The 13,467-nt window shown below is 42.4% G+C and overlaps 1 protein-coding gene across 1 annotated transcript in view; it reads left to right on the top strand.

Moving 5' to 3' along the window:
* The window catches only part of tspan15 (tetraspanin 15), a 121,746-nt gene that overhangs the window by 56,287 nt on the left and 51,992 nt on the right, over positions 1-13,467 (top strand). Inside the window, exons 3-4 of the mRNA XM_059947293.1 lie at positions 4,688-4,762; positions 13,346-13,441. Of these exons, the coding sequence (XP_059803276.1) occupies positions 4,688-4,762; positions 13,346-13,441 (171 nt within the window). The remainder of the gene's footprint in view (positions 1-4,687; positions 4,763-13,345; positions 13,442-13,467) is intronic.

Below are 13,467 nucleotides of genomic sequence, written 5' to 3'. Positions count from 1 at the left end.
CATGGAGAGGATTTTCCGATGGTGGGAGAGTCTAGAATCAGAGGGCACAGCTTCAGAATACAAGGACATCCCTTTAGAACAGAAATGAAGAGGAATTTCTGTAGACAGAGGATGGTGAATCTGTGGAATTCATTGCTAACAGATGGCTATGGAGGCAAGTCATTGGGTATATTTAAAGTGGAGGTTGATAGGTACTTAGAGTGCCAAAGGGTTCAGGGAGAAGCCAGGAGAAAGCAATTGATAGGGAAAATAAATCAACTATGACTGAATGGCTGAGCAGACTCGATGAGCCATATCGCATATGGCTCCTATGTCTCATGTCTTGCATTGGAAAGATCAGATCTTTCCCAGCTATTTCAATAATACAGAGAGGAGGACCAAGTGTAAGATATCTCTGTTTGAAAAGGATACAAACCTGGGCGTCAGTGTGAGTGGCGAAGAGAATGCAGAGAGGCTCCAAAACAATGCTGACAGACCAACAGAATTCAAGTGTATTTGGCAGGTGAAATATGTGTAAAGATGTGAGGTTGTTCACTTCTGTCAGAAAAATAATAACCTGGACATTTTGCATCATATGTCACTCATAAGGAATCTGATTCTAATTCTTCTGTATGGTGAAAGATTGAAAGATGTTAGTGTAACGTTCTCCTTCGCGTGTCACGAAACGCTGAATTTAACGTCGAGATAAACCACAGTTAATAAGAACCAGATCGCAGTAAGATTAACCATTTACTGTTCACTCTTCACATTAACATATGGTGAAAACTGTTGATAAAACAATACAAGATTGATACAGTATTTGTTCCTTAATATCACATTTCAAGTGTAAATACTTGCAAAGGTGACTATAACTACATTACACTAAGGTGCAGTATACAGGGAGAGTTTACCTGCTCCATTGACTACTTTAAATACACTTCCATGCAAACTATCCGCGACTCTTTAACTAACGAAAGCATAAACATTATCTACCGTCGTTACTTCTAACAGGATCGGCATTAACATCTTAGTTCAATATATCGATTATCTATTAACTTACAGCGTTGCTCTCACTGTGATTTCTCATGCTTGCAAAACAACTTCTGCTCAGGTGAGCCTCGTGGTAAGCCCCCACCCTTGCGCTAATTTCAAACCGGTATTTTCCCACAAGACGCAGCGAAACCGGATGTGACGTCATCGCATGCCGATATATTTTACATGCAATGAATATACTTTAAACACTTCTAATTCTAACTAGAAAATACTATTGAATGAATTACTAAGCGAAAATATTATAAACTAAATAACTGTCGTAAAGACAGCACACTCCCCGCTTGACCTTCGTAAGGTCACAATGAGCAGAGTACAAACTTAGTCTCTTAATCAGTCATTGGGTAGAAGTAGAATAACTTCTGTAACTGGCCTTTGGTAAATTTTCACATCGCCTAGTCTTCAATTCGATCTTCCTGACATGTCCATCCCCGCTAGGGAATGTAGCAGTGATTCTGGCCATTGGCCAGATTCCTGTGGGGTTCTGTCCACTTTTGTCTCTGTTGCAACAAAGGTAGATATTTTTGTCTCCAGCGAGGCCAGAACTGATTTGCCAGAGCCTGGACTTGTCTCCATTGCTTTGTGTACAAATCCTTGTCTGAGAAGTCTCCTGGTGGAGGAGGTGCTCCTGCCTTCTGCGTAAGGAGCGTTGATGGCGAAAGTATAAAGGGGTTTTCTGGGTCAGAAGACACAGGTAGGAATGATTGTGCGTTTATAATGGCTGTGACCTCTGCCATTAGGGTGCACAGTACCTCGTGGGCCAATCGGGTGCTTTGCTGCATCTCAGGTTTCCTTTTCTGGGTTTTCCGTAAGGACGTGAACCGTTTGACTGCCTGCTCTTTGTTATCTGGTGAGCGCTGGCGTGGTTCTCTGAAAGGCAATGGGGCAACCCCATTATTTGCTTCATCTCTGAAGACCTTGGTGTCTTTGGGTTTTAAAGAAATGGTATCTTGAGCTGATTGTGCAAGTTTGTTTCCGTGCTCGGTTTGAACGAAAACTGACTGACCTAGCGTCTCGTAGGTTACTTTACGCTTGGTAATGTCTTGTTGTGCTTCTTTAGGGTACACCTCAGTGAGGCAGATCTTGGAACAAGAACGGCTTGACTGAGTTTGACTGCAAACTTCTGTACAGTTCGAGCTGACAATTGTTGTCCTGGAGTGAACCTCTCCCTCCCCGCCGTCCTGTTGTGGGGGTGAAGGAGCGTTGTCGGTTCTTTCATTCTTGACTTCATCACGGAGCCGTGAGGGTAAATTTCCTTCCTCATATGGATGTGATGCAATCGTGACTCTCTGAGGTTCCTCGTAGCTGGGGAAGTTATCGAATACGTATGGAGAGGGGAGACGAGCCTGCCTGTCTATTTGAGATTGTACATAGTCGCTTGTGCGTTCCAGTCTGGTCCTTTCTAAAGTAGATCTTACTGCGGTCAGATCACGCGACCCTTCAGCTTCTTCTATGTACTTTGCTTCCGCCATGGCAGCTTCTTCTTCTCTTTCTAGCTGCAGCACTTGCAACTCTGTCGATATTTTTGCCATTTCCAACTGGATTTCGGCTTCTCTGGCGGCCGCTTCGGCTTCTCTGGCAGCCTTTTCTTTCTGGATTTCGGCTTCTCGGGCGGCCCTTTCGGCTTCTCTGGCAGCCTTTTCTTTCTGGATTTCGGCTTCTCGGGCGGCCCTTTCGGCTTCTCTGGCAGCCTTTTCTTTCTGGATTTCGGCTTCTCTGATGGCCTGTTCTTTCTGGATTTCGGCTTCTCTGATGGCCTGTTCTTTCTGGATTTCGGCTTCTCTGATGGCCAGTTTCATTTTCAAAACTGCTTTTTGTCTGGCGTAACGCAGTCGCACCTTGGCGGCTTCTGCCTTGGCTCTTGCCTGGGTGGACTTACTTGATGTCGGTTTACCGCCCTTGTCGCTGGGCGCCATCGACTTGATGCTGGATTGAGCTGACATTGCAGCACTTGAAACACCTGATAATGTCGCTTTTTCACTGTAACGTTCTCCTTCGCGTGTCACGAACGCCGAATTTAACGTCGAGATAAACCACAGTTAATAAGAACCAGATCGCAGCAAGATTAACCATTTACTGTTCACTCTTCACATTAACATATGGTGAAAACTGTTGATAAAACAATACAAGATTGATACAGTATTTGTTCCTTCCTTAATATCACATTTCAAGTGTAAATACTTGCAAAGGTGACTATAACTACATTACACTAAGGTGCAGTATACAGGGAGAGTTTACCTGCTCCATTGACTACTTTAAATACACTTCCATGCAAACTATCCGCGACTCTTTAACTAACGAAAGCATAAACATTATCTACCGTCGTTACTTCTAACAGGATCGGCATTAACATCTTAGTTCAATATATCGATTATCTATTAACTTACAGCGTTGCTCTCACTGTGATTTCTCATGCCTGCAAAACAACTTCTGCTCAGGTGAGCCTCGTGGTAAGCCCCCACCCTCGCGCTAATTTCAAACCGGTATTTTCCCACAAGACGCGGCGAAACCGGATGTGACGTCATCGCATGCCGATATATTTTACATGCAATGAATATACTTTAAACACTTCTAATTCTAACTAGAAAATACTATTGAATGAATTACTAAGTGAAAATATTATAAACTAAATAACTGTCGTAAAGACAGCACAGTTAGTTTTCAGAGCTTATTAACTTAGGCATTTTTGTACATGAGTAATGGAGAGTTAACATGGCGGTATTGGGTGGGACTACAACTAGAGGATAGGGGTTAAGTGTGAAAGGTGAAAAGTTTAGGAGGAACATAAGGGGAAGCTTCTTCACTCAGAGGCTCATGAGAGTGTGTGGAATGAATTTCCAGCACAGGTGGTACATGTGAGCTTGATTAAGAGAAGTTTGGATAGGTACATGGATAGTAGGGGGTATGGAGGGCTGTGGTCCCAGTACAGGTCAATAGGAGTATGCTATGTAAGTGATTCAGCCCAGACTAGATGGGCCAAAGAGCCTGTTTCTGTGCTGTATTTTTGTATGACTCTATGATATAACAGCCAGCTGGGATAGTACTGTAAATAGTTTGGTGATCTTCATTGCAGTAGGATCTGACTACAGGAGTTAAGCTATGTTATGCAATTTCTAGATGCTGGCTGACCTGCGGAGCGTTTCAAGTATTTTCAGTTCCGTTGTTCAAGGTTCACCATATTGACTTGTGGAACAGTTAAATTGGGAGGGGGTTGGGAGTGAACCTGACAGTGCAGTTATGCCACATTGGATTTGTTCTGAGGAGAAGTGAAGCACCACTTGTACTTTGTTCACTTTAGAAGAAAGAAGACAAATTTCTTAGGAGAGTAGATAGAAGTCTTTGGTGACACACATATGAGAAACTGAATGAACTGCTTCAATTTCTTGTGTTGCTGCAGTAGCCATTCAATGCTTTACCTAAGGAAGCAAATATCAGCTTTATAAGTAAAATATTGATAATAAGAGACATCATAGTCAACCAGACTGACATTAAGATGTTACCATGATTATTTTCACAAAATTACACTATCTATCAGCTCTGTGTCAAGCAATATCACCACCTTACTTTTGCTTCCTGAACCCACAAACAGTTTTTCTAAAAATATTGGTGCATTTTAAAGCTTAAGACTAAGACAGAACTATTTTCTTTTTCTGCATAGTTTCTCTACACACTTACAATTGGATTGATACTTGAATTGATGGGTGGAATCGTAGCATTGATCTTCAGGAATCAGGTAAGTAATTAATACTTTATCACAAAATTGATCATAATGCATATTAGCAGACTTTGAATGGTTAAGCTTTGTATTAACCTTTTTATATCCTATTTTGCTTTTGTTTTTCCTTTGCTTAATATTGTTGAATAATTAGAATGATCCGACACAAAAAAAGCACAAAATGGCCTTTCATTTTCAATTTTTAATGGAAACATTTGGGTCTTGTTTCTAATAATTGTTTTAGATTTTGACAACAGGCAGTTTTGTTCCAGTTCCAATTATGGATATTTGGCAGAACAAGATGGAATTTAATTTTCCCTAGTGTGACTTGGTGCATTTTGGGAGGACAATAAAGAACAGCAATGAATGGTTAGGCCTAGGGAATATTGAGGAACATAGGAGGAGACTGTGTCACAAATCCAAGGATCTCTGAAGGCAGCAGCCCAGGTAGATAATGTGATACTGCCTTCATTAGCTAGGTCATAGACTATACAAGTTTAGAGCGTATGATGCAACATTTTCTAAAGGATTTGCGAAGCCACAGCTGGAGTACTGAGATCAGTTTTGATCATTACACTGTATGAAGGATGTGATTGCACCAAAGAGTGGAGAGAGAAAATTCTCCAGGATGTTGTCTGGGATAGAGTGCTTCCATTAGAGGCTGAGTTCATTTTACTTGGAATGGAAAAGACTGAGGAGAATTTAGTAGAGATTCAAAGTAAATTTGTGTGTGTGTATATATATATCACTACACATGACCCTGAGATTCATTTTCTTGAGGGCATATTCAATAGGCATAATAGAATCAATGAAAGGTGATTCACTATAGAAAGAATGAATGCTGAACAAATGTATAAGGGGCTTCAGTAGGATGGACAGTATAAAACCCTTCCCAAAGGCAGTACTTGGAAGTCTAAAACTAGAAGGCTTAGATAAGAGTAAGAGTTTTAGAGGCTCTGAGGAGGAACTTTTCTTTCAACCATTAGAATGCATTGCCTGAATGGGTGGTGAAGGCAGGCTCTCTCACGAAACCGTCACCATAGTAATGTAGTGGTTAGTGCAATGCTGTTACAGCAGGGGGAATCGGAGTTCAATGCCAGTGCCTCCTGTAAGGAGTCTGCGCATCCTCCCTACGGAATGTGCGGATTTTCTGCAGATATTCTGGTTTCCTCCCACAGTCCAAGGACATATGGATTCGTGGGTTAATCGGCCACTGTAAATTAGGTTAGCTTAATCGCGGCAGTCAGTGGTTGTTGGTGCATGGCGCGAAGGGCTGGAAGGGCCTACTCTGAGCAGTGATAGCGTCGCGCTAATGGCTACACTAACGTAGCGGCCAGACTCGGTCCGGGAGGTGAGATCACACGAGATTCAGAGTGAGGTAGCCAAAATTGGGAAGATTTGGCAGAAAGAGTCAAAGCGTGGTGGTGCAGGGTTGTCTTTCAGATTGGAGGCCTGTGAAAGGTGCTGTGTAGCAGGCATCGATGTGGGTGCTCTGGTGTTTGCCAGATATATTTATGATTTGGATGAGAACATGGGCAGCATGATTAGTAAATATATGGATGGCAATAAAATTGGTGGTATAGTCAAAAAGAAGGTGGTTGTCAAAGGTTACAATTAGATACTGGAACAACTAGGAAAGTGGGCAAAAGAATGGCAGATAGAATTTAACTTGGACAAGTTCCAAGTGATATATTTTAGGAAATTAAACCAAAGCAGGACTTACACAGTAAATGGTGAGTATTGTAGAAGAGAGGGACCTTGTGGTACAATCACATAGTACCCTTCAATGGACAGGCACTGTGTACAAGAGTTAGGACATCATGTCACAGCTGACATTAGTGAGACTGCATCTGGAATATTGTGACCAGCTCTGATCAGCAGACCAAAGGAAAGATGGCCTCCAGTTTGGACCCAGCAATAATCCCATATGATTGACTGCTTCTCCGGACACCTCTCCCTCCAGATTCTATGGAACACCCTCTCTGCCATGTGGCAATACCTGCAGACCCTGTCTCTTGCTCTGCCACAGCTCCAGGCCTCAATTTCCAATGTCTGCTAAGGAACTCCCCTACACTTTATCCCTCAAGAGATCCATGTTTTCATCCACTAGTTTTTCTCCTTCCTCGTTGATGCACCATCAATAACTCTCAGAGACGGGAGGTGAGCTATAGGCTTTTATCAGCAGCAAAAGGGAGCACAACATCTCAGAGACTGAGGGAGGAGCAGTGCCTCCAATCGTCTTTATACAGGGGTCTGTGGGAGGAGCCACAGGAGCAGTCAGCAGGGGGCGTGTCCAGACAGGTATACACATGGTTTACCACAGTCGTGTCCAGGAATGATCAGAAGATCACCTGTCTCCAGACTGCAAGGATGCTGTTGTAGTTTGGTTTGACTGACCTCTACCTCGCTGAGGCCAGGCAGCAATTCTCAGACATCTCCTCTTACTTATTCCTTCAACAGCTCTGTGCCATCACTATCACTGACTCCGGACATCTCCCATCTATTGCACCAATCTCATAGTTCCCTTACCCTGCACTGCTCATTTCTACCTCCTACCCTAGATCCGTAATCTTGACTGTCTAGGTAGCCCATTGTTTCTACCTGTTCCTTCCCAATGAACTTGTCTCCACACATCTCAAATCCATTTTGTCCCCTTTTCCCACCTACAAAAATGACACTTCACATGCTCTCAACCTCTTCAATCACTCTTAAGTTCCCTGGCTCTGATTGCCTCATTTTCACTTTGGATGCCCAGTCTCTATACACGTCTATACCCCATCACTAGGGATTTAAAGCTCTTTGTTGCTTTCTAGTCCACAGATCTAACCAGCTACCCTCCATCTTCTTGTGTCTGGCAAAAGTAGTTCTCTTCCAGCTCCTCCCACTTTCTCCAAGCCCAAAGTGTAGCCATAAGCCGCAGTTCAGCTTGCCTTTTTGTTGGCTGTGTGGAATAGTCCAAACCTACACAAGTAACACTCCCCAACTCTTTCTGCACTACGTTGATGACTGCATTGGTGCTGCTTCCTACATCCGTGATGAGTTCAACAATTTCATCAACTTTACCTTCAACTTCCACCCTGCCCTCAAATTTACTTGGTCCATTTCTCTCCACTTTGTGAATCTCTCTGTCTCCACTTCTGGACACAGATTGTCTACTGATATCTTTAATAAATCTGCTGACTCTCACAATTACCTTGATTATACCTCTTCCCACCCTATATCTTGTAAAAAACATTGTTCCTTTCTGTCAATTCCACTGTATCTGCTACATCTGTTCTCAGCATGAGGCTTCCCATTCCAGAACATCTGAGATGTCCTCCTTCTTCAAACAAAAATGGGCCGCCCTTCATCTACCATCAATGCTGCCTTCTCTTCTGCTCATGTGCCCTTCACCTCCCTCTGAGACCCCTCCTCCTTCGCTTTCACCATGGTCCTCTCATTGCTCCTATCAGACTTATTCTTACTTAGCTCTTTACATCTTCCACCTATCACCTCCCAGCTTCTCACTATCACCCTTCTCCCACCCATCTACCTCCCCCATCATCTGGTTTCACCTATCACCTGTACTCCTTTCACTTGCCCCACCTTATTCAGGCTACTTCCTCTTTCCTTTCCAGTCCCGATGAGGGGGTCTCAGTACGAAAAGTGAACAGTTTGTTCTTCTCCATAGAAGCTGCCTGACTTGTGGAGTCTCTCCAAAATGTCATGTTTCTGCATTTTGAAGATCTGGTTAAGTTAGAGAAGGTTCAGAAAAGATTGACAAGGATGTTGCCAGGACTGGAGGCTTTGAGTTCAAAGGAGAGACCGCAAAGGTTGGGAATGTTTTCTGTGGAGTGAAGGAGACTGAGGGATGATCTTATACAGGTTCATAAAGTCACTGTCTTCCTCCCATGGTAGGGGAGTCCAAAACAAGAGGACTTGGGTTTAACGTGAGAGAGGAAAGATGCGAAGGGGACCTGAGGGAAGTTTTTTCACACTTAAGGCGATAGTTATGTGGCAGAAGGTGACAGAGGAGGTGGTAGAAGCAGGTTCAATTACAACATGTAACAAACACTTGGACAGGTACACAGGTAGGAAAGGTTTACAGGGATATGTGTAAGTGCAGACATATGGGAAAGGGGCTCAGCAAGGTTCCTTGATGGGCATGGATGAGTTGGGCCAAAGAAGGCATTTTTGCACTAGAACCTTGTCGTGCAGTGACGATCATGTCTGTTTTACTCCAGGTGAATGGAATCCACACTGATCCGTGCGATTGCTTGGTTACTTGGAGGAGGCAGCTGAGGGGATCTTGGTGGTATCAGTTGATTATCTTAGTTTGAAAGTTGTGCTTATCCTCTTCTCACCCTCCTCCTTCCCCAACTTAGGAGGGGCCCTGTGTTCCTGGTTTGCCACATGAGTGCAGCTGATTACAGTCTGAGTTCTGAAGAAGCAGAAATCGCTGGTAGAGCAAGTACAGAAGTGTCTTCTGCTAGAGTATGGAATGCCAGCAACCTTCATATTACTGCAGTGATCATTAAGTTGTGAGGTGTCGTCTACAGCACTCATTACCTCAGACTCTGGGGAAGTATTTCAGGCACCTGTGACTCATGTGGAAGTCTCCTGTGTATGCCTTCTGCCTCCTCCCTCAGGTCTCCTAGCATTACACTTGGTATCTGTGGCACCTGACCTGAAAATCCAGCTCAGATAATCTTCTATTATATGGATGATGTCATTAGCTGTTTTTCTGTCATTGGAATTGCAATTACCAGATTTAATTTCCATTGGCATTCCACTTCAGGCTGAAAGACATTTCTCACCGTGCAATGCTGAGAAAACAGCACTCTGCAATGTGATGGCTGTGGAATTAGCCTGCAATTGTGTTCAGTCCAAGTTGACATCATTCAGCAGGGTATCTGCATTATTTGATTGTTCTTTGCTTAATACACTCACTTCATATTTTAAACTCAAAATGGGTTCTAATGTGAACTTGTACAGCCTAAGAAAACTGCGGAGATGCTGGGAATAAATTACAGTACCTTAAGTCAAAACTTAAGACGTTCTTCCTGACTGCAAAACCAAATATATGCATAGCTTCCAGAAAAAAAAATAGATATGTTTGGTGGTTTGTGAAGATAAGAAATCTGCTTGAAAATTATGTAAGTCAAAATTATTTGGCTGCAAGATAAATCCGATAGAGATGGGGGCTGATGGCCACTTGAAGTTATTGCAGAAAATATTTGCCAGTGCATATGTCCAAGTGACACATTTGTGTTGCGTGCATGTGATGGTGTTCTACAGTGACATTAAATGGTGCACTCGTACAAAATTCTACTGTGTAAATAAAACCCCACAAGAATATGGAACAAACTTCTAATCAGAGGACTAAACAAACCCTGCTTTGACTTTGGTTTAACATTTCCAAAGCTGCTTAACATGCTGTTGGAGAGTATTTAAACATTCACCATTCAGAATCAGAATCACGTTTATTTATCACCAGCGTGTGTCATGAAATGTGTTAACTTAGCAGCAGCAGTTCAATGCAATACGTAATAATATAGAAAAAAACAAGTAAATCAATATATATGTATATTAAATAGATTAAAATACTGCAAAACAAAAATAATATATAAAAAGAAGTTGCAAGCTCAGTGTTTCATTGTAAACTCATTCTTGTGTTTCTTCATTGTTCACACCACCCCAACCCTAAATCATTTTCTTAACTCCACTCCCAAAATATTTATCTGCCTGATCACTCCAATCCTCAAGATATGCTGTCAGAATCTGAATCAGAATCAGTTTTAATATCACCAGCATATGTATTGAAATTTGTTGTTATGCAGCAGCAGTACTTTGTAATAAATAATAATTTAAAACTGCGAATTACAGTTAAATTAAATAAGTAGTGCAAAAAAGTAGGGAGGTAGTGTTCATGGTTTCAATGTCCATTCAAAAATCTAATGTCAGAGACGTAGAAGGTGTTCCTGAATTGTTGAGTGTGTGCCTTCAGGCTCCTGTTCCTCCTAGCAATGAGAAGAGAGCAGGTCCTGGGTGATGGGGGTCCTTAATGATGGATGCCACCTTCTTCAGGCATCGCTCCTTGAAGATGTCCTGTATGCCGGAGAGGCTGGTCCCCATGATGGAGCTGACAAGAGTTTACAACTTTCTTCAGCTTATGTCGATCCTATGTAGTCTCCCCCCACCCCCCATACCAGATGGTGATGCACCCCAGTAGAATGCTCTCATGAAATATTTGTAGAAATTTGTGAGGGTCTTTGGTGACATACCAAATGGCCTCAAGCTCCTAATGAAATGGAGCCATTTCATACCTTCTTTGTAGTTGCATCAATATGTTAGGGTCAGGGTAGATCCTTAGAGATGTTGTCACCCAGGAACTTGAAATTGCTCACTCTTTCCACTTCTGGTCCCCCTATGAGGACTGGTGTGCGTTCTCTCGTCTTGCCCCTCCTGAAATCCACGTTCAATTCTTTGGTCTTATTGGCATTGAGGGCAAGCTTGTTCCTGCGACACCACTAACTAGCTGGTGTATCTCGCTCCTGTGTGCCTCTCATCACCATCTGAAATTCTGCCAACATCAGCTACAGGTACCTTCATAGCTGTAGTTTTATTCTCCCTTTCAAAGCGTGCTTAAAAGGCATTGAACTCATCTGGGAGTGAAGCATCACGGCCATTCACGATGTTAGGTTTCACCTTGTAGGAAGTAATGGCCTGCAAATGCTGTGATCTTCAGTCTCTGCTTATACTCAGGGGATCAGACTTTCCAAAGTGTAGGTGTGGGATGGCGTGGCAAGTGCTGTTGGTGGTAGGGTAACAGTGGTCCAGTGTGGTGGCTCCTCTGGCTCCTTAAGTGAAATGTTGGTAAATAATTGGAGACTGTTTTCAAGCTGACCCGGTTAAAATCCCCCAAAATGTTGGGGAAGGCATCAGGATGTGCTGTTTCATGCCTGTTGATTACGTCTGTCAGTTCAGGTGGGATGTACACTACTACCAAGATGATGGCTGAAAACTTCTGTGGCAGATAAAATGGGCAACATTTGATCGCGAAATGTTCTTGGTCTGGTGGGCAGGACTGGGACAGCACCACGTATACCACAAGGAGTTGATCATAAAGCGTACTCCACCTCCTTTGCCTTTGAAAGACTCAGCAGTCCTATCTTGGCAGAAAATTGTGAACCCACCATCTGTATCATGTTGTCCATAACGTTGTGAAACAAAAAACACAGTAGGTGCTAATGTCTCTTGGTACAGTAACCTTGCTCTTGGGTCATCGATTAATTTACCAGACACCACATTGCCAACAGGATAGTTGGTAGTGGGAGCCATAAGCCTTATCTCCTTAAGTGAACTTTTAAACCAACGCGGCATTCTCTTTCCCACTGTATTAAAGAAGAACCACACCAGCGGACTACCATCTGAAAGTAATGACTTTGAGTAGCAATAGATTTTTTTAATTGCCTTAAAACAATGTCGCTTACAGTATTGTCCATGGCTGTAGCTGTGGATTTCAGCTGTAGCAGTCTAACATGGGAATGTTTGCTGATTTCCATCAGAGCTGCTCACATAAGTTGCCTTCTTGGTATATGGAGGAATTTAAGGTGGAAGGTTATATGGGAGGCAGGGTTTAAGGGTCGGCACAACATTTTGGGCCGAAGGGCCTGTACTGTGCTGCATTGTTCTATGTTCTTAATGTCGCCCTGAAAGTACTTCAGTACATAAAGTATTCTTCAGCTTTCAGATCATTCCCACTGGTTCTATTTCCTTACTTATGTCTCTACGAATATAATGTCTTTCATGTTGCCATCAACTCCCATCCGCTCACCCCCCCCCCCCCCCCACTCACCTAACACCAACCAAAGTAAGGGAAATTTACTGCAGCCAAATAACCAGCCAACATACCATTGGGATGAGGAAGGAAACCAGGTGAAACCCTGTGGTCACAGGGAGGACATTTAAACTCCACCACAGGTCAGGACTGGGATGTTCTGATTTATGAGACTTGCCTTCTTTCTTTGCATTTCTGTCCTCCACAGTTGCAATCTTCTAAAATAGTTGTGTCAGTTGTTGTGGAGAGCATCCATGTGACTTTCCAGTTTTCAGTAGGGGATCGCCTTGTTTCTCAGAACATAGAGAGGACTGGGTTTAAATCTAGAGGAATATGGAAATTGCAAAATAATGTGTTCTGTTTAACTTATGAATTTATATACATTTAAAGGCAAAAATAGACACATTCAGAGATTTGGGCAGGGAACTTTACTCTTGAGAATGACTTAAGATATGAAAATCTTAGCTATTTGAAAAATTACTTTCTGTGATGATTTTACCAGCATTTGAATGTCTGCTGAGAGAGCCCTCTGCATAAAAATGTAATAAGTATGTTTAAAATGTTAAACTTGTGTACTACCAAATATATCATCACAATTGAAATTCAGACACTGTTCTAAAGGATATCTAAAAGTAACAATTGATAAATAATCATTATATCTCTTGTATAAATATGAATATTCAGAATGCCTGAATTACATACAGTATTTCATTCTCATTATTGATTGATTATGAATTCCATCAAAGCTTTCAAGGTTTAACTTTGTGTACTTTTCTCTCTAGACATTAGACTTCATAAATGAAAACATCCGTGACGGAATTGAACATTATTATGATGACCTGGATTTCAAGAACATAATGGATTTTGTCCAAAAGAAGGTGGGTTGGATTTTAAAATATTGGTG

Source organism: Hypanus sabinus, chromosome 22 (assembly GCF_030144855.1).
Source record: "Hypanus sabinus isolate sHypSab1 chromosome 22, sHypSab1.hap1, whole genome shotgun sequence".
Taxonomy (NCBI): Eukaryota; Metazoa; Chordata; class Chondrichthyes; order Myliobatiformes; family Dasyatidae; genus Hypanus; species Hypanus sabinus.
Note: the sequence above shows the minus strand (reverse complement) of the source record. Positions and strands in the feature narration are given on the sequence as shown.